General features: G+C 50.1%; 1 protein-coding gene across 2 annotated transcripts in view; it reads right to left on the reverse strand.

Annotated features, from left to right (window-relative positions):
* Window positions 1-17,130, reverse strand: part of CUL9 (cullin 9) — a 36,680-nt gene extending 19,550 nt beyond the window's left edge. For both annotated transcript variants that reach the window (XM_019642765.1, XM_019642764.1), the window contains exons 1-16: window positions 17,047-17,130; window positions 14,182-14,785; window positions 13,485-13,639; window positions 12,631-13,143; window positions 11,808-11,943; window positions 11,467-11,660; window positions 10,789-11,194; window positions 10,188-10,380; window positions 6,688-6,895; window positions 4,709-4,905; window positions 4,172-4,389; window positions 3,096-3,345; window positions 2,902-3,007; window positions 1,962-2,189; window positions 1,590-1,680; window positions 1,280-1,451 (exon numbers count right to left, since the gene is read on the reverse strand). In XM_019642765.1, coding sequence (XP_019498310.1) covers window positions 1,280-1,451; window positions 1,590-1,680; window positions 1,962-2,189; window positions 2,902-3,007; window positions 3,096-3,345; window positions 4,172-4,389; window positions 4,709-4,905; window positions 6,688-6,895; window positions 10,188-10,380; window positions 10,789-11,194; window positions 11,467-11,660; window positions 11,808-11,943; window positions 12,631-13,143; window positions 13,485-13,639; window positions 14,182-14,776 — 3,662 coding nt within the window. In that variant the 5' untranslated portion in view covers window positions 14,777-14,785; window positions 17,047-17,130. The remainder of the gene's footprint in view (window positions 1-1,279; window positions 1,452-1,589; window positions 1,681-1,961; window positions 2,190-2,901; window positions 3,008-3,095; window positions 3,346-4,171; window positions 4,390-4,708; window positions 4,906-6,687; window positions 6,896-10,187; window positions 10,381-10,788; window positions 11,195-11,466; window positions 11,661-11,807; window positions 11,944-12,630; window positions 13,144-13,484; window positions 13,640-14,181; window positions 14,786-17,046) is intronic.
* Between the last annotated feature and the right edge of the window lie 317 nt (window positions 17,131-17,447).

The raw sequence follows: 17,447 nt of genomic DNA on the forward strand, positions 1-17,447 counted from the left end.
ACCACTTCCCCCTCAGACCCTCTGTTCCTCTGCTTAAGTGTCAGTCTTCCCCAGACCCTCTGCTCTTGTCTTATCTTCCCCCAAAGTGACTTCATTTAAACCCATGCTGTCAACTAAGAACAAATACCCTAATGACTCCAAGTGCACATCTCTGCCCTAGAACACTCTCCTGAGCTTTCACGCTGTGTATCCAATAGACATTTCCATGGTGGGCCCCACGGGCACCTCAAGGTCAACATGCCCGAAGGGAACGATCAGCTGTCCACAGAAACCTGCTCCTGCTCCTATTTCTCTCTTGGGAAAAGAAACTGCCATCCACCCAGTACTCCAGCTACAACACTGTCACTGTGACATCCCTCACCTAGTCAACGGCAAGTGCTGTGGGCCTCTTAAGGTCTCCCAGTCCGTCACTTCCTGGCTATCCCCACTCCCTCGGCCCAACTGCAGACAGTCATCATTTCTCAACCAGACGGCTGCATAAACCTTTCAACTTCTCCTTCTGGCATCCAACCCCAACTCCCATAATCGCCAGAGTGAGTTTTCGAGGTAAAACTGGTTTTGTCTCGTCCTTTCTTAAAACCCTTCAATGGCTCCCCAACTTTCAGAATAAAGCTCAAACTTCTTAGCTCACAAAAATCTTTGTGATCTGGCTCAGCCGACTTTTCTGGCTTCCTCTCCTGCTACTTCGCTACACACACCCTTCATTCCAGCCAAACACATTTACTTCAACTTCCCTCAAATACATCATTGTGTTTCTTTCTTCCATTTTGCACACAGGCTGTCCTTCTGCCTGGGATATCCATTGCCCTCTCTTTATCTCGCTATTTTCTACTTCAAAACTCAGCTCAGTCAACACCTCCTTCTGGAAGCCTTCTGACCTCCCAGTTGGCCTCATGACCCAGTGCGCATGTCGACCACAATGCTTTTTCATACTCTATGCTCTTGATTTTCCAGCCTGGCTCCCCAGCTCGACTGCAAGTTCCCTGAAGACAGGGCCCGTATCTTATTGTCCTTGCAGCCCCACGCCCTTGCACAGTGCCTGGCACCGAGTATACATTAAACAAATGTCCACAAGAAGAGGGGGAGTGAGCTGTCGATCTCCCTCAGCACCAAGCACAGGGAGTGACTTCAGTACCTGATAGGGGAGCATGTCACCAGGCTCAGGGAGTGAGGAGATGTCTATACCTAGCCCAGGGGAGGCAGGCCCACTATGTGTCTGTCTATTCACTGCACATTTGAGTTATATTCGTCAGGGCTTTCAGATGGGGTGTGTTCGCACCTAACGAGAACACCACGGTGCATGTGCAAGGTGATGTAGTGGGAGCCGGTGCCGCCGTTGGACTCCCAGTAGGTCTTGGGGTTGCGGTCCGTCAGCTTGCTGGCCCGGTGCGGGTTGGAGGACACCTCCACCTTCTCCCAGCACTTGTCCTCTTTCACTTCTACACTGGAGCCTGGGGGCAAGTGGGAAGGGGTGGTGTCACAGCCTGGTTAGTTGAGAGAGAGAAAAGGAAAGGGGCTCGGGAGAGGGAAGGGAAGGGGAGAATAAATGCTGGGGTAGGAGCCAGGGGAAAGAAGGTGGGGGCACAAACCCTGGCAGAGATGCCTGAGGAACACATCAAAGAAGGGGATGTTGATGGGTTGGTGGGTTCGTCTGTGGTCTTCAATCTGACCCAGGACCATCTACAGCCGGAATATCAGTGAGAAAAGGAAAGGGGAGAAGCGGAGACACAGAAAAACACAGAGACATATGTGGAGAAAGACTCAAGGAGCAACAGAGCACTCAACCCATTTTTTCCCCAATTTTGCCAGAACAGGGCCATGTGGGGTAAGGGCTGGGAAACAAGTACCCCAGATCTGCTACCACTCATGCCAAACTGGGATACCAAATGGGGACGCACACTGAACCCCCATCCCTGCTCCTGGCTTAGTCTCCCTTAGCTCTGTCCCACAAGCCTCCTCACCTGAATGCAGCCAGCCAGGATGCTGGAGGTGAGGCTACTATAGAGCTGGGCGTGCTTTTCACACTGTGTCACCAGGTCCCGAAGCTCGCAGGCCAGCAGCAGCTGAGCTGAGTGCTTGTCCAGGACCTTGGAGAGGGCGTCTCTGGCTCCCAGGGAGCAGAGCACCACTGCACAGTCCTTGTGCACTGAGGCCAAGCGATGCAGGAAGCAGAGCAGCTCCTGGACGATCTGAGCCCGGGACCACAGAGATTAGTGTATGGGAAACAAGGGCAGGCCACCTCAGGGCTGAGGGGTGGGTTTAGTAAAGAGAATGTGGTGGCTGAGGTGTTGCAGAAGCTCAGAAGCCCAGGGAAGCGAGAGTACCAAAGACAGGTTGGAAGAGATGACAGGGGTGCAGGGATTCCAGGGTGAGTTGGCAGGAGCGGGGCTCAGCTTCTCGGGCGTCTTCCTATTAGAGTCAAGCTACCTCAAGAGCCAACCTCAGTGCCTGAGCCTCGCTCACAATGCACAAACCCTGAAGGGTGGAGAGCAAGGAATGTCTAGATTGCTGAATCTGGGCTTCTCCTAAACCCGGAATCTAAAATCCAGGTACAGCCAAGAGGTTTATACAGGCATAGCTCATTGTCTTGCGCTTCGCTTTATGGCGTTTCACAGATGTTGCATTATTTTTTACAAATTGAAGACAAGGCCCTCCACCAGCAAAAAGATGACGGCTACCTTTACTGTGATACTCGCTTTATTGCGTTGGTCTGGAGCCGAACCCACAATATCTCTGAGGTATGCCTGTACTTTAAAGGTCCCAGTTCTAGACATTAGCATTCCTCTTACCCACCCTTCCCAGTGTCCAGACCCTCCAGAAAAGCTATGCTGGGCCCGCCAGACCTAGCTGGTGCCCCAAAGGCTGCCTTCCCCTCCCCCACCCTTGCCATGGCTCTGGTACCTCAGAGTCAATGCTGGGGCCACTCAGGCAGTTGAGGCAGGGCTCCAAGACCTCATGCCAGGGGAGGACCATTGCCTCCGAGTGATCCAGCAGCCGGGTCATGACCCTGGTGAGGGGATGGAAACAAGTGAAGTCCCTGCAGTCTGCCAGCTCCCCTCGCCTCCAACGCACGGGTGCCCAAACAGGCCCCTCACCTTAGTGAGGTCAGCAGCAGACTTTTGTTGGGCCCAGGGGCATCCAGGGTCTGCAGCAACAGGAGGAAGGGCTGGGTCTCCTGCAGGAGGCGCTTGAGGAAGGGCTTCACGGCGCCCCCCGGGCCCCCTTCACGGCACAGCACACGCTCCAGGTCCAGGAGGAGTTCTGCAGATGGGCCCCTTACCAGGGATCGGATCAGCGGCTCAGGGGAGCCCTCCTGGCGCTGGGCGACGGGGGTCTCCAGTGTTGCTGCCCAGACACACGGGAGGAAGAAAACAAGTATGAAGAGCGGTCATACACATTGCTCAAGCCAAGAAATGGGCAGTTCCTGGAAATCAGGCCTCAAGTTTCCTCCCATTTGGAGGATGCCTGTAGTTTCTACCAAACTGGGGGATTTCCTTTTCTAGGTGTGGGGATTTACATACCTAGCTACATCTGAAAAAAAGTCTAGTATGGCAAATACTGTCAAGTTTATACGTCTTTAATATCCTATGCCCACAGAATTAATTTTATTATTAAATAGTAGCTGTACTGTTACATAAACAAACAAACGTTAGCCGTTATAACTACATCCCTGTACTTCCTAGCATGGGGGCTTTAGATATACAGACTAAAAGACACATATCGCTTATTTTAATTTGCCCCCCCACTCCTGGTTTTCACTCGTTTGTTAAACACAAAGGGTTTCTTCCCCATGACAACAATATTTCGTGTTTCTACTCACCAACTTTCTGTCCCATAAGTTATAATTCCTCTAAAGAAAGCCTCTCTAGAAGTCATTTCAACCAACTTTTCCATGTCTAATAAGGCTGGACCAAACCCAGATCAGACAGATAGCAATCCTCCTATCTTTAAAGCCATTCGGAGACGACAATTTCCTTGTACCTATCCTAGAGTCTCCCTGTCATCTGGGTCAGGAAGTTCTACTGAAGACCTAACTTGAGCACCAAAGCCCTCATTCATTTCCTGAAGGTTGTGTCTTTTCAGTAAGTTCAAGGACGTAAATGGCAGCCTTCCTGGGCCGGGGGCGGCGCTGTCTGATTCCTCAGCAGAACCGCCCCCTCCACAATGGTACCTGTGTGCTCAGGACTGCCCGGCGGCTCTGAGTAGCGATTGAAAAGCATCGAGAAGATGGTGCGCGTGATGGGCATGGGTTCTGTCCCCGGTGCTATCCCTGCGTGCCTAAACAAGGTGTCTCTCAGCTCTTGGGTTATAATCTGGTCTCCCAGAGTGTGGTGGTTGCACAAAAGCAGGTTGAGCAGGAGCAAGCCATTTCTCACTGCAGAGGAGCACCTGGGAGGACAGGGGTGACCCGGGAAGAAATGGACAGAGAGTGAATGCAATGGAAACAGTAAGCAAGTGCACAGGGGAGAAGCCCTGTGGCTGGGGAGGAAAGGGGTCCAGGGGTCCCCGACCTCAGGTCACTCCTCCCAACCCCAGGAAGGAAGGTCGGGGTGTCTCTGCATTCTCCTCCAACGACAGTCAGAGAGGGTCACCAATGCACCACCCAGAGGTAACAACATGAGGGGGATTTCTGTGGAGCACATGAGACTTGGGCAGAGGAACAGCGGGACTCGGGGCTTAGCAGGACTTCAGAGGGTGATGCCCTGACCCCTCCGTGTTCAGCATGAGGATCACAGCTGCAGGGACAGTAAGGAGCAGGCTCTCAGAGCCCGGGCGGGTGGCCGAGTCAATGCTGGCGAAGATCTCTCTGGTCATCTGGGCATCGAACAACGGGTGGGCAGAATCTCGGCCAGTAACAAAAGTGGGGCTTTCCGAGGAGCTGGCAATGGCCAGCATCTTCAATGCCTGCGAAGGGGATGCGGAAGCAGTTAGGAGTGGGAAGAGCCACCAGGCCGAGGAAGTGGGGGAGCCAGACCATCATTCTATAGACCTTAGGGAAGCTGAACTGTTCACAAAGAGGTCAAGCAAGTGATGGAAACGTGACAGGACAGCAAATGCTAAATAACAAAAAAGAACAAAACAAAACAAAGGAAACAAAAAACTCTAAGGCTCGATGGTGGTAATATCAGTCCACAACTTCTCCCTAGGATAAGTAGCTATCCAACTTATCCTGACCAAGTAGGATAGCTGCCCCCTCCCGTAGCTTCCCCTCAGGATAGCATCTAGTTGTTGTCAAAGCTTTCCTTGAAGTTATCTCTCTTCACCCTTTGCAAAACCTTTCTTCCCTTGAGTTCCACAACTTCATGTCCCCCTGGTTGTCCTCCTTCTCTGGAGTTCCTCTGCCTTGTCCTTAAATACGGATGTTCCTTGTCTCCCTCCTCTTCTCACTCTGCACTGCCTCCCTAAGCAACGGTGTCCACTCCCATAGCTTCAGTTCCCAACTACATGCCAACTCTCCCAAATCTATGTCCCATAACCTCTGAAGCCAGTATCCTCTGCAAGGTTCCTTGGGTTGTCTCACAGGCAGAGCAGTTGGAATTGTAGGGGAAAAAATGCTTGTAACATGCAAACTTGTTTGCTAGTACTACGGGAATAAATAAATTAAGATGAACACTGTACCACTAGAGAATGTCTCTCCTAGTGAAAGAGTTGACTCTTGAGAAGAAACACTTTAGGATTAGAAATAATTCTCAGGATAACCCCCCTTATGAGGCCTGGACCCTCTAAGCAAATGCTGCATCCTACTGAGGCTTTCTCCTTTGGGCTACCCACTCTCTCCCAATTAGCTGAATTCTGTAGATCTTAGTTATACATATAAACAAAATGACGCAATTTTGTTACGGGGCAAGAGTTTGAGTTGAGAGGCAAATGCTGCATTTTGGTCATGCAGTTTGAAAGGATCAGGGAATTCTTGAAGCAGATGTGGCCTGGACGATGAATGCTTGGCTGCTCCTGGGAGGACCATCACCTAATATAGAGCCTTCCTGCCTAAGGGACACATGCTCCTGTCCACACTGCTGCCCTTATACTATTGGAATTCATTCCCAGAACTGAGGCCTACCTGACCCCTCAAGGATCCTCAGGCTATACAGAGCACACCCTGTCCACACCTCCTGCCAGCCAGCACTTTGGTCTAGAGTAGTCAGGAATTCCATTCTGTTAGGCTCCCCTGGACGAGGGCCTCCTTTCCCCACTCTCTGGACCCAGGGTGGCAAGACAATAGCAATGCTGGCTGTTTTATCCACATTTGGGGAGGGGGTAGTTTCTGGATAAGGGTACCACTAAGATCAAAGGGTAAAAAACAACTGTCACATCTAGAAAATTAGTCTTTAACCAGATACCTAATTTCCCACCGCATGGGAAATTCAACATACCTAAAAACTCCACTCCTGACCTTCTCCCTATGCCTGTTCCTCCTCCAAAATGCTCCCATTTAGTAAGTGGCCACCTCATCCAACCTGCTGCTCAATATTAAACCTGGAGATAGTCTTAATAACATCCTTCTCCCTTTCTCCAAACATGCACTCAGTGTCCAACACTGTCCAGCTGGAACTCTTGAATCCATGTGCATCTTTCTGTCCCAAGGTCCTCTCCCTGGTCTAAATCAGCACAGTGCCTCCTCGAGACCAGCAGCCCCCCAACCTGCCCATCTCGCCCATTGCTCGCTGCCAGGCCCAGTCCACTCACCGCCAGCCCTGCCTGCTGCACCAAGACGGAAGTCTTATATTCTTGCATGCAAACCAGCACAGCGTAGATGCCACCCTCCCTGGCAAAGTGTGGGCACCACTCGTGCTTGGTCATTAGCAGGTAGAGGAGGCGCAGGGCCAGCACCACCACCATCTTCTCTCCCACCTGGTTGGTCAGCAGCTCCACCAGCGTCTTCACTAGCTTCTCTCTGAGGGAGAAGACACATTGGAGCTCTCCACCCCAACAGCCATGCCCAACTCCCTGCCCAACCCTATCCACCAAGATCCCCATCCCTTTCCAACTCGCTCTCCTTGCCTTATTCTCACTCCTGATCCCTTCTCCTCTACAGTCTAATTGCCTTCATGAAGGAGGCAGTAGAGCAAAACGGTTATGAACCCAGGCTCATTTTTTTTAAGTAAGTCTATAAATCCAATGTAATTCTAATTAAAATGCCTAACAGGCTTTTTATTAAAAAACAAAACATGACAGATAGACTCAGGCACAAGAAGAAAAAATATGCTAAAATAGTCAAGAAATGTTTGGAAAAAAATAATGGTAGACTTGTATAATGGTTATCAAAATATAAATATAAACTTATAATAATGAAAACTCGAAATCATACAAGGAAGCCAAAAAGATCCATAGATGAGAAGAGAGGTCAGGGCGGCATCTCGGACAGTGAGGAGGAGAAGGACCATGCAGAACATGACATAGAGACACTTGGCTATCTATCTGAAAAAAAATTAAAGCTAAACTCTGCTTCACTGTATTGGTAAAAATAAATCGCAAACAGGTATGGAAATAAATGTAAAAAACAAAATCATAGACATTTTTAGAAAATAAAGGGAAATATTTTTATAACCCTGAATAGGATAGACTCTCTTTAAGTAGGACACAAATTCTAGAAGCCATAAAAAAGTTTAAAAAATATAGCAACATTAAAATCTAAAATTTTAGCACAATGAGAGACACTATCCACAAAGTTATGAGACAAGCAACATAAGTTAGAGACAGGGTCCAGCAGAAACGCTGATCGTAAGGGAAGGGGAAGGAAGAGGTCCCTGCATCACAGTGAGCATCACAAGAGGAAAAAAGCGGGACTGACATCTTTCTCTACAGTGATAGAGATGTATCTTAAGGGGGTGGGCCTATGAACTATGTAGGAAAGGTACACAAAAGGAGAAATTCTGGGAAAGAAGGTAAGTAAAGGTACTGGAAAAGTTGTTTTTATCTTGTCTTTTTCATGAGCTTTAAGATGACTACAACGTGAATCAAGTATGCTTTAAATATGCATTCCCTTCTGTGGTCATGATTTCTTATAAACAGGTAATACACATAGGAAATACATGTGAATAATTATAGAAATGTAAGTAAGGATGTTTACCAAAATGTTAACAGTGACTATCTCTGCATAAAGGGTTTTCAGATGACTTTAACCCTCATGATTTTCCATTTTTTTTACAGTGAGCATGTATTATTTTATATTCAGAAAATAGTTAATATGATTTTGAAAGAAAAGGCAAGCAATACATTGGAAACATAAATAACAAATTAATATCCAGAATGCCTATAAATCAATAAGAAAAAGACAAAGACCCAATTAGGCATGCAAATATGCCTAACTTCACTAGAACTAAAAAATTTAAAAAAAAATTAAAACAAGGAAATACCAATCATTTAAAATTTTCCCAATCTGATAGGTTTTTTTTTTTAAGATTTTATTGGGGAATTGGGGGAGGGGAACAGCGCTGGGGAATCGGGGAAGGGGAACAGACAAGTTACTGTCCTTTTGTTCTTCAGTCTAGTTGTGGAGGACGTTGCTTCACTGGCCCAAGCTGGCACCATCATTGCGCTCTTCCCGGGCGAGTCAGATCAGTCACCGGCTTCTGGACGGCCGCTCACGGCGGCTGCTGGCCGCTCACACTGGCTGCCGGCTACACACAGTAGCTTATGGCAGCCCACTGCAGCAGGGGCTGCAGCCTACACCGTCACTGGTGACCCACAGCAGCCCAGCCCCAAGTCGAGCTGCCGTTCACCACCTTAGCTGCGGAGGGCAGTGTCACTGGCCCTCATATGTGGGATCCGAACTGGGGCCCTCTGGCATCCCAAGTCAGTTCTTAACCAACGCGCCACTCGGCCAGCCCTGATAGATTTTTTTAAATGGTCATATCCAGCGTTAACAGCCGTGAGGGAAAACAGATCCATTAGAACATTGTATTTGAACTTGGACATAATCACATGTAGCGTCCTATGCAGCACTACAAATAATGAGGCAGCTGTATGTGGACTGATATGGAGAGCCCTCTTAGTCTGAATGTGGGAGAAAGTTGTAGAAACACGTAGAGTGTGGGTACATATATTAAAACACAAACTCAGAAAATGTTCTATATTCACACACACTAACAAATGTAAATCTAGAGGTCTGAAGGATACACGCCAGACTGACTGTGGTGAAAAGGGACTTGAGCTTTTCATTGTATGTTCTTTTATGCTCTTCAGATTTTTAAAAGTAAAAATGCATTTGTGAATTATTTATATAATTAAGAAGTATTTTTAAAAACTTTTAAAATGTTGATAGAAAGTAGGAGACTGGCCGAGTGGCTCATTGGTTAAGAGTTGGCTTGGGAGTGCAAGCTCTGAGAAGTAGGGCTGCAGTTCGGATCCCAAATGGGCTAGTGATGCTGCACCCTCTACAGCTAAGATTGTGAACAACAGCTCGACCTGGAGCTGGGCTGCTGTGAGTTGCCGGCGACGGCGTAGGCTGCAGTGGGGCTGCAGTGGGCTGCTGTAAGCTACCGTGAGTGGCCAGCAGTCAGCGTGAGCAGCTGGCAGATGGTGTGAGTTGCCATGAACTGCCATGAGTGGCCGTCCAATGGCCGGCGACTGATCTTCCTCAGCCGGGAAGAGTGCAATGAACACAATACCAACATGGGCCAGTGAAGTGATGTCCTCCACAGCTAGACTGAAGAACAAAAGGACAGCAACTTTTCTGTTCCCCTTCCCCGATTCCCCCAACGCTGTTCTCTCCCCCAATTCCCCAATAAAAAAATCTTTAAAATAAATAAATAAATAGAAAGTAGGGGGAGAGAAAAAAAGAAGGGAAAAGAAAAAAAAAAGTCAAGTTCTAGTGACAAAAGGACCTGGATTTGAATCCTGACTCTGCTTTCTATCAAACTCTGGGCAAGTTAGTTAAATTCTCTAAGCCTCTGTTTTCTCACCCATACAATGGAATAAGAACAGGAGCGACTCCTCCTCAGGTGACAAGAGAATTTAATGAGAGGATGCATGTAAAACTTAAGCGCAGAGCCTGGCAGAGTTAAGTGTTCCAAGAATATCAGCCATGATAACATTCCACCCTCCTGCTCTGCTGCTCCTCAGGCTGACCCTTCTTTCTCTCCTCGCCTTTCTAAGTCTTGATCTTATAGCTCCTTCTCTCTCCAATACCCTCTTCCCCCTCTGATAGCTGAAACCATAACTTCTTCCCTCCCCACCATTCCAACCTCAGGGATCTGTCAGGATGGACCAGAGGATGGTCCCGCTCCGTGACCTCCTCCACAGCCTGAGCAAGGGCATACAGCCCAGAAAGCTGCAGATTTGTGTCCAAACTGGATATCTGCACAGTGGCCACGACCACTGCCACACGCTGATCCAGGGAGCTGCGTGGACCTGGACCCCGCAAGGCTCTAGCCATTTCTGAAATGGATGAGGGAAAGGCAGTGGCTTAAGAAAAGTGTGGCACCTCCAAGTTGGAAGTCCTTAAAGGTCAAGACCAGTTATCCTATGGACAGTTTAATACATTATTCATTACTGTAACTTGCATTCAGAACTTTTCTGTGTAAAAGATTTAATAGTCAAACAACAAAGATAAAGATACTCTGGAAAATGCACCCTCCTTTTCCAGGGGTACTAAAGAAAGGGAGCCACAACTGATTGGATATAATCAAGGCTGAGGGAAGGGAGACATGCTGCTTCCAAAGCATTTTCCTGTGTCAACGTGACTTTACTCCATGGCTTTCCCTCTACCCTGATTACCCACTTCTCCAGGGACCACCCAGGACTTGTTCCAACTTCTTTGTCCTCCCCTCCCAGCACCTGACTCACCACTGGCTGCCTCCTTCATCTTGGGGGGCAGAGCCATCCCCTCGGTCACCAGAAGCTGGTTAAACAACTGCGAGTCACTCTGTGCCATAGGGGGCTCAGTTTTTCCCTTGGCAGGCTCTGCCTCTGCCTTAGGGGGCTCAGCCTTTGCTTTAGGGGACTCAGTCTCTTCCTCTGAGAAGTTGGCCTCTGGCCTGGACTCCTCTTCTGGATCTGGGGTATAGTAGCGACTTCGTGAAGACGATGAGCTGCTTAGTTCACCAGGTTGCAGCCCATACTTAGTGTAGATTTGGGAGTTGAGCAGGTCACTGAGGGCGCTGCCCTGAAACCGATTACTGAGAACCTGCAGCAGACCCTCAGCCACCTCTACGGGTACGGAGATGTCACCTAGGGCCTTTATATCCAGGGTCTGTAAACAGAAGGGGGCATGCATTTTAGGGACAAGCAGACACAAAGGTCCTGGGGACAGTAATAGGAACAGTGACCACCTCCTGCCATGCCTTGCACACCTTCTGCATAGCAGACCCTCACAGCATTTGTCTCCTCCCCCAGCAGGACCCCTCATACTCTCTAAACTCTAGCTCCAGCCTCCTGCTAAGCGGTCCCTTATCTAGAATTCCCTTAGACAATCCCACTTCTAACTCCACTACAAACTCCCCATGTATCTCAGGCCTATAATACCTCATTCAAATTCTCCTGAAGATTCTGAAAAATTGGCTGCTGCTCACACATGTCCAACTTCTTGATGAAAAAGAGCAGCTCCCACCACTCATCCTGAGTCAGGTATCCCAATTCCTCATTCTTCTGAGGCTCGGGCTGGAGGTACGGCAAAGAATAGAGCCCATCCACCGGCTTCCAGTCCCAGGAAGGAAGTGCTGAGAATACAGGCACAGGGGTCTCAGCAGCCACCAGGAATAGAGTGGATTTCTGAATCTGGGGCAGCTCCTGGTGAGGAGCGGCTTCATCCCAGCCACTGCTCCTCTGTGCAAAGATATGCTGTCGGTGTCCCCTCCAAGGCTCACCTGTGCCCAGCATAGTGGTTCCTGCCCCCTTCTCCGCAGCTGCTGAAACCACATCCTCAGCAGTTTCCTCAGGACCCAGGATCTCTAGCATGTGCCAGTGCACCCAGTAGGTGCGGCCCGTCGACTGCCAGAAGACCTGGTATGGAGGAAGAAAGAGGGAAGAATAGAGAGGGCTCACTCTCTGAGTCTTGGGTTGTGCAGGCTTGAGAGGACATGCTGGGCCCAGACTTGGGGCATACAGCTCTCAGATGCACACCTGCCCAGGCTTGGGAAAACCTCTATATAGCAAAAGGTTCCCTTTCCTTGGGGCGGCCAGTTAGCTCAGTTGGTTAGAGTGCAGTGCTCATAACACCAAGGTTGCCGGTTTGATTCCCACAAGGGCCACTGAGATGCACCCTCCACAACTAGATTGAAACAACTACTTGACTTGGAGCTGATGGGTCCAGGAAAAACACACTGTTCCCCAATAAAAAATTTTTTAAAAGGGCTCCCTTTCCTGCCTCTCATCTCTTCCTAACACTGATGGCCTCTGCTCCTACAACTCCACAGGTGGGCTGCAGTGCTGGTGTCTCAATATATCAGTTTTGTTTCCTGGGTGGGAGTCTCTCCTTGACCTGACAGCCCACCCCTTCCCACCAGATTTTCTCAGTCCTCCAAATACCCCCCCACCCCCCACATCAACTGCTGAGCCCCCCTTTAACCTTTCCAGTTTCCTTGGGGCTTTTCTCCTTGGGTAGCCTGTTTCAGCCTCCAAATAGAAGCCCCAGTTATGTGTCACCTGAAAAGACCCCCAACAGTCTGCCGCCACCACACGCTCACTCACCTGCACAGGGGGTACACCGTTGTTGCTCTGCCGGAACTCGCCCTCATCCCCAGCACTGATCTCTTCGTAGTCATCGAGCATGCGCACTCGCATGCCGGGCACCAGGGTCTGCTGCACGTACTCACCGTAGCCACTCCGGCTAGAGAACTCAGAACGCTGGCGGAAGGCCCGCCCTTGCTTTCTCGGGGTGGCAACAACGGTGGGGAGTAAAAGGCTGGGCCCTGAAGTGCAGGGCTGAAAGATGGACCGGGACGGCCGGGGAGGCAACGTGCCCCGTTCGCTGGGGTTCCGGGCCCAGCCCATGCTCCGTACCAGCTCCAAGATGAGGTTGCCCATAGCCATACTGAACTCCAGCTCCCGCTGCCCCCGGCTTTTCTCCCGGCCAAACTCCTCCCCAGGGGACTGGGAGCCTTGGTCTCCAGCCCCTGGCTCTGGACTGTTATTCAGCTGATCCAGCAGGGAAGTTACACACAGGTAGCGTTTCACCAGGGAGAAGAGCAGCTTTCCTGGGATCTGTAGACACAGTCCATGGTGTAGTTTCATTCATCTTCTCCCAGCTCTAGCCCTTCTCCTTTCCCTTCAATATCATCCTTTGCAGAAAAATATAAAGGCCTCACCCCCTTACCTGTAGTTCTCAAAGAGTAGTTTATATAAGAAACACACAAGGAGTGCCTTAAAACACAGATTCCTGGGTTCTAAACTTAGACATTCTGAGTGGGGAAGGGAGCATGAACCTTTATTTTAACAAGCTCCCCAGGTGGCTCTGTTGCTGATATACGGTCATGAGCCCACATTTTCAGAAGTGATGCTCTAGGCCTATTCACAGCATTTCCCCCCCACAGCTGGCAGGGTACCTGAGGCAGGTGAATGCCCTCAAAGGCCATGCAGTGTTCCTCAGAGGACGTGGTCTCTGCAAACAGCTCCAGCAAAGTATAGCGGCTGTCAAAATCCATGTGCTGCTCGATGCCATCTTGCTGGCTCAGTGACAGAAGGACGTGAGCCCGACTCCCTGTAGTCCACACCAATCCATATCTTTTCCTCCATCCCCAATACTTTCCCCCTGCCCTCCCTAGACCATCCCCTACCCCAGAGGCTTTCAAACTTCTTTGTGATGGAGAAGCACAGTAAGATATACACTTTACATGGCAACCTGATACAAATGTATACATACATATATAACCAAAACATATACTCGTATTTCATGCTACAAAACTAAGTACTATGTATTGACATTGTACTTTTTTTTAAATGTTGGTTATAGCCCACCAAACTGGTTTCACAACCAACTAATGAATCTCAACCCACAGCTTAAAAATATAAAGCTACGCTATTCTCTTCTCAGCCACTGCACTGAGAACGGACAGATAAACCAGGTGCTATCATTGTATCCTGTTGATGGACCTGTAATAGCTTCTTAATTTGTATTTTTCCTTTGCATTAAATTGATAGTCACTGAATACTGGGTGTTCTTACAGGGTTGGGAAAGCCCTCCTTTTTCTGTTTTTACTCCTTGTGGCCCATTCTCTCCTTCCTCCCCTGGCTGTCTCTTACCAGCATCGTGGGCTGCCAGAGCCTGCAGCATCTTGCCCGCACTCCGACGGATCTGAGGCTCAGGGTTGCACAACATGTGCATGAGCAGGTCCAGGGCTCCTGTCTCCCTGAAGACCCCAGTGAGGGGCCCGATGCTGGCGTAGGCACTGAGCACGTGGATGGTGTGGAGCACAGCAGCCGTGGGGCTCGAGGTCCCACCTTCGGCCAGCTGCCTGGCAGCCCTGCGTACCAGTGCCCGTACATCAGCCTCCATCTCTCCCATTGCCACATCGTCCAGGCCTCCTGGATCGCGGGCGAAGCTTCCTGAACCCCCAGCTGGTTCGTGCTGAGGTCCCTTAGACAGTGCCCGCTCACCTAACAGCATGGGGCAGTTGGCGTAGACCTCGGGGGCTGACAGCCACATAAGAATGTGCTCTGCCTTGCCCTCTTCTACACCCATTTTGCCCATTTCCCCACACTTCATGACACTCCATCGGATCAGGTACTCAGGATGCCCATCATGCCCAGGACGCTGTCGAATAAGTTCTTCAGGATATGCCTGCAGCCGGGGCCCCAAGGGCACCATGAGGTCTCCAGTGCGCCGTTCCCCCACCATCCTGACCTCCTGGGGCACACAAGGAGAAAGATAAAGGCAGTATAAGAAAGCAAAAAGGGCCAGCCGAGTGGCTCAGTTGGTTAAGAGTTGGCTTAGGAGCACAAGCTCTGAGCAATAGGGCCACCGGTTCGATTCCCACATGGGCCAGTAACGCTGAGCCCGAGCTCAGCTGTCGCTGAGCTGAGCTGTCACTAAGCTGCCAACAGGTGGCACGATGGCTCAGCTGGAGTAACAACAAGACTGCCTGTTCAATGGTGGCCACCTGCAACTAAGACTGAACTCGGCACCTTGAGCTGAGCTGCCACCTGGATGGCTCAGTGGATAGAGCGTGCGCTAACAACAAGGCTGCTGGTTCAACTCCGGCTTGGGATGGTGACTGCGCCCACCCGCAACTAAGATTGAACACAGCACCTTGAGCTTAGAGACCATGAGCTGCCAACGGGCAGCCAGATGGCGACTGGCACCCTCCACAACAGAGACTGAAGAAAAACAACTTGGCTGTTCCCCTTCCCCAATTCCCCAACACTGTTCTCCTCCCCCAACTCCCCAATAAAATCTTTAAAAAAAAAAAAAAGAAAGAAAGAAAGCAAAAAGACTACACTTGGAATGGGTAGAATCTTGAGACACAGACAGGGTGGGTGGTGACTGGTAGGTTGCATGATGGAATTTAGAGGCCAAATAGAAGGGCCAAGAATAGGATGAAATAAGTAACTTGAACAAACTTTGGGATTTATAAGAGAAGGAGAATGGAGTGAAAACAGCATGAGGATGAAATGAAGAGGTTTAATAAACAGAAGAGGTTACGAGAGAGAGAGATGAGAATAGGCAAGGTAACAAAGAGTTGACAGTTAAGCAGGACCATCCGGGCAGAACAGCAGGCTGTCTGAGGGATACAGATCAGGACTCAGAAGAATGAGAAGGATGAGCAGGAAGGACAGCAGCATGTGAGACAGTGGGGCCAGAACAAGTGAGAAAAGTCAGGATGGGGGAGGGAACAAATGACAGGGTAAAGCTGGAGTGTGGCTATACAGGGGTGGGCTATGGCAGATATAGAGATGAAAGAGGCTGGGCTATGGGCCCCCACATCCAGATAACTGATGGGAAAAGTGGATGACAGTATTGTGAAAGAGGAAGTGGGAGGAGGGTACAGATGAAATCCTGCGAGAAAAAGACCAGGTCCCATCCTGCACTTACACTATATGTATGGTGAGGGTCTAAGTCAGACAGAAATAGACGGAGGCAGTAATCATGGAGTTGAAGGGTAGAAAATGAGGTCAGGAGATGATGGTGGAGGTATTAGAGAGGCAATATAGTGCAGGTTTTAGAGTCAGATAAATGTGACTTGGAATTCTGGCTCTTTTACTACGTGTGTAGTTTTGGACAAGTTACTGAACCTGTGAGCCTCAGTTTCCTCCTCTGCAAGATGGTAATAATAATCATACCCAACTCATGAAGTTGTAGAAACTTAACATATATAAAGCACTTAGAGCAGCTCCTAACACAGAGTGCGTGAGGGCTCGGTAAACATAATCTATTATTATTATTCTTAGATGGAGAAGGTAGAGGCAGTCCTCAGATAAATGGAACATTAAGCCAGATTATAAAAGGGAGAGGGGTGATGGGCTATGCTAGTGATGAGGAAAAGATATGTGTGACAGAAAACAGTGTGGGGGCAGCATGGCATGGTGAGAATAAGAATGGAAGGTAAACCCAGACAGAGCAATGGTGATCAGGAGGGGTCATGTTGGGGTACAGGCATAGAAGATGAGAATAGAAGAACAGCGTGAAGAGGAGGGGAAATAGAGGATGTGGACCTCCATTGGGGGTAGGGGTCCAGTTAGCGCGGGGGCAGAGGGGGGGGGTACAAGACTGAGAGGTAACCAGTGATGTGGCGATGAACAACTGATGAGCAGGGTGGAGAAGTAGAACAATCGGGACAGGCCCAAATTGAGGGGGAGGGGGCCACTATCATGGGCTTGGAACAGGACCAATAAACTGAGATGTGCAGGCGTGGTCTGGACTCGGGGATGAGACTGCAGGTAGGCGCCGGTAGCAAGGTCGGGCCCCAGCTTGCAGACCAAAAGAGGAGGTGCACGAGGCCAGAACCGCAATGGGAACCGGTTGGGGGGGCGCGGTCCGAGGAGGCTTACAGGACCGAGTGAATCTCAGGGAGCAAGACCTGGCTCCCGTCGTCGGCCCCACAGAGAATAGGTAAGGGACCGGGGAGAGGACGGGACAGGGATTGGGAAGGCGCAGGACTCTCCTCTCACCTCCCACCGCCCGGCTAGGCCCTCGCTGGGACCCAGCAACGGTCCCGCCGTCCTGACCCCGCCTCCTCAGCAGCTCCCTTCCGGGTCACACAGCGAGTGCACGCCCTGCGGGGCATCTACGGGTCCCACCGCGGCCCACAGGCGAGCGCTGCGGAACCGCGCACAAGTGGAGCATGCGTAGTACCCAAGGGCTGCTGCTTTGCGGGGGGGGGGGGGGGGGGGGGTGCGCTGCAGACGGAACCCGATTGCCGTCACGTTGCTCCTGTGTTTGCAGCGGTAGGCGGCCTTTTCCATCCATAATCAACTTTAAAGCCCCCATTCTCTTTCGTGAGTCTGCTTTCCTCGTCTCCCTGAAACCTAGTAACCCACACTCCCAACCCAAGGGCAGAGTTTCCACTAGG

This window comes from Hipposideros armiger, unplaced genomic scaffold (assembly GCF_001890085.2).
Source record: "Hipposideros armiger isolate ML-2016 unplaced genomic scaffold, ASM189008v1 scaffold_72, whole genome shotgun sequence".
NCBI classification, from domain to species: domain Eukaryota; kingdom Metazoa; phylum Chordata; class Mammalia; order Chiroptera; family Hipposideridae; genus Hipposideros; species Hipposideros armiger.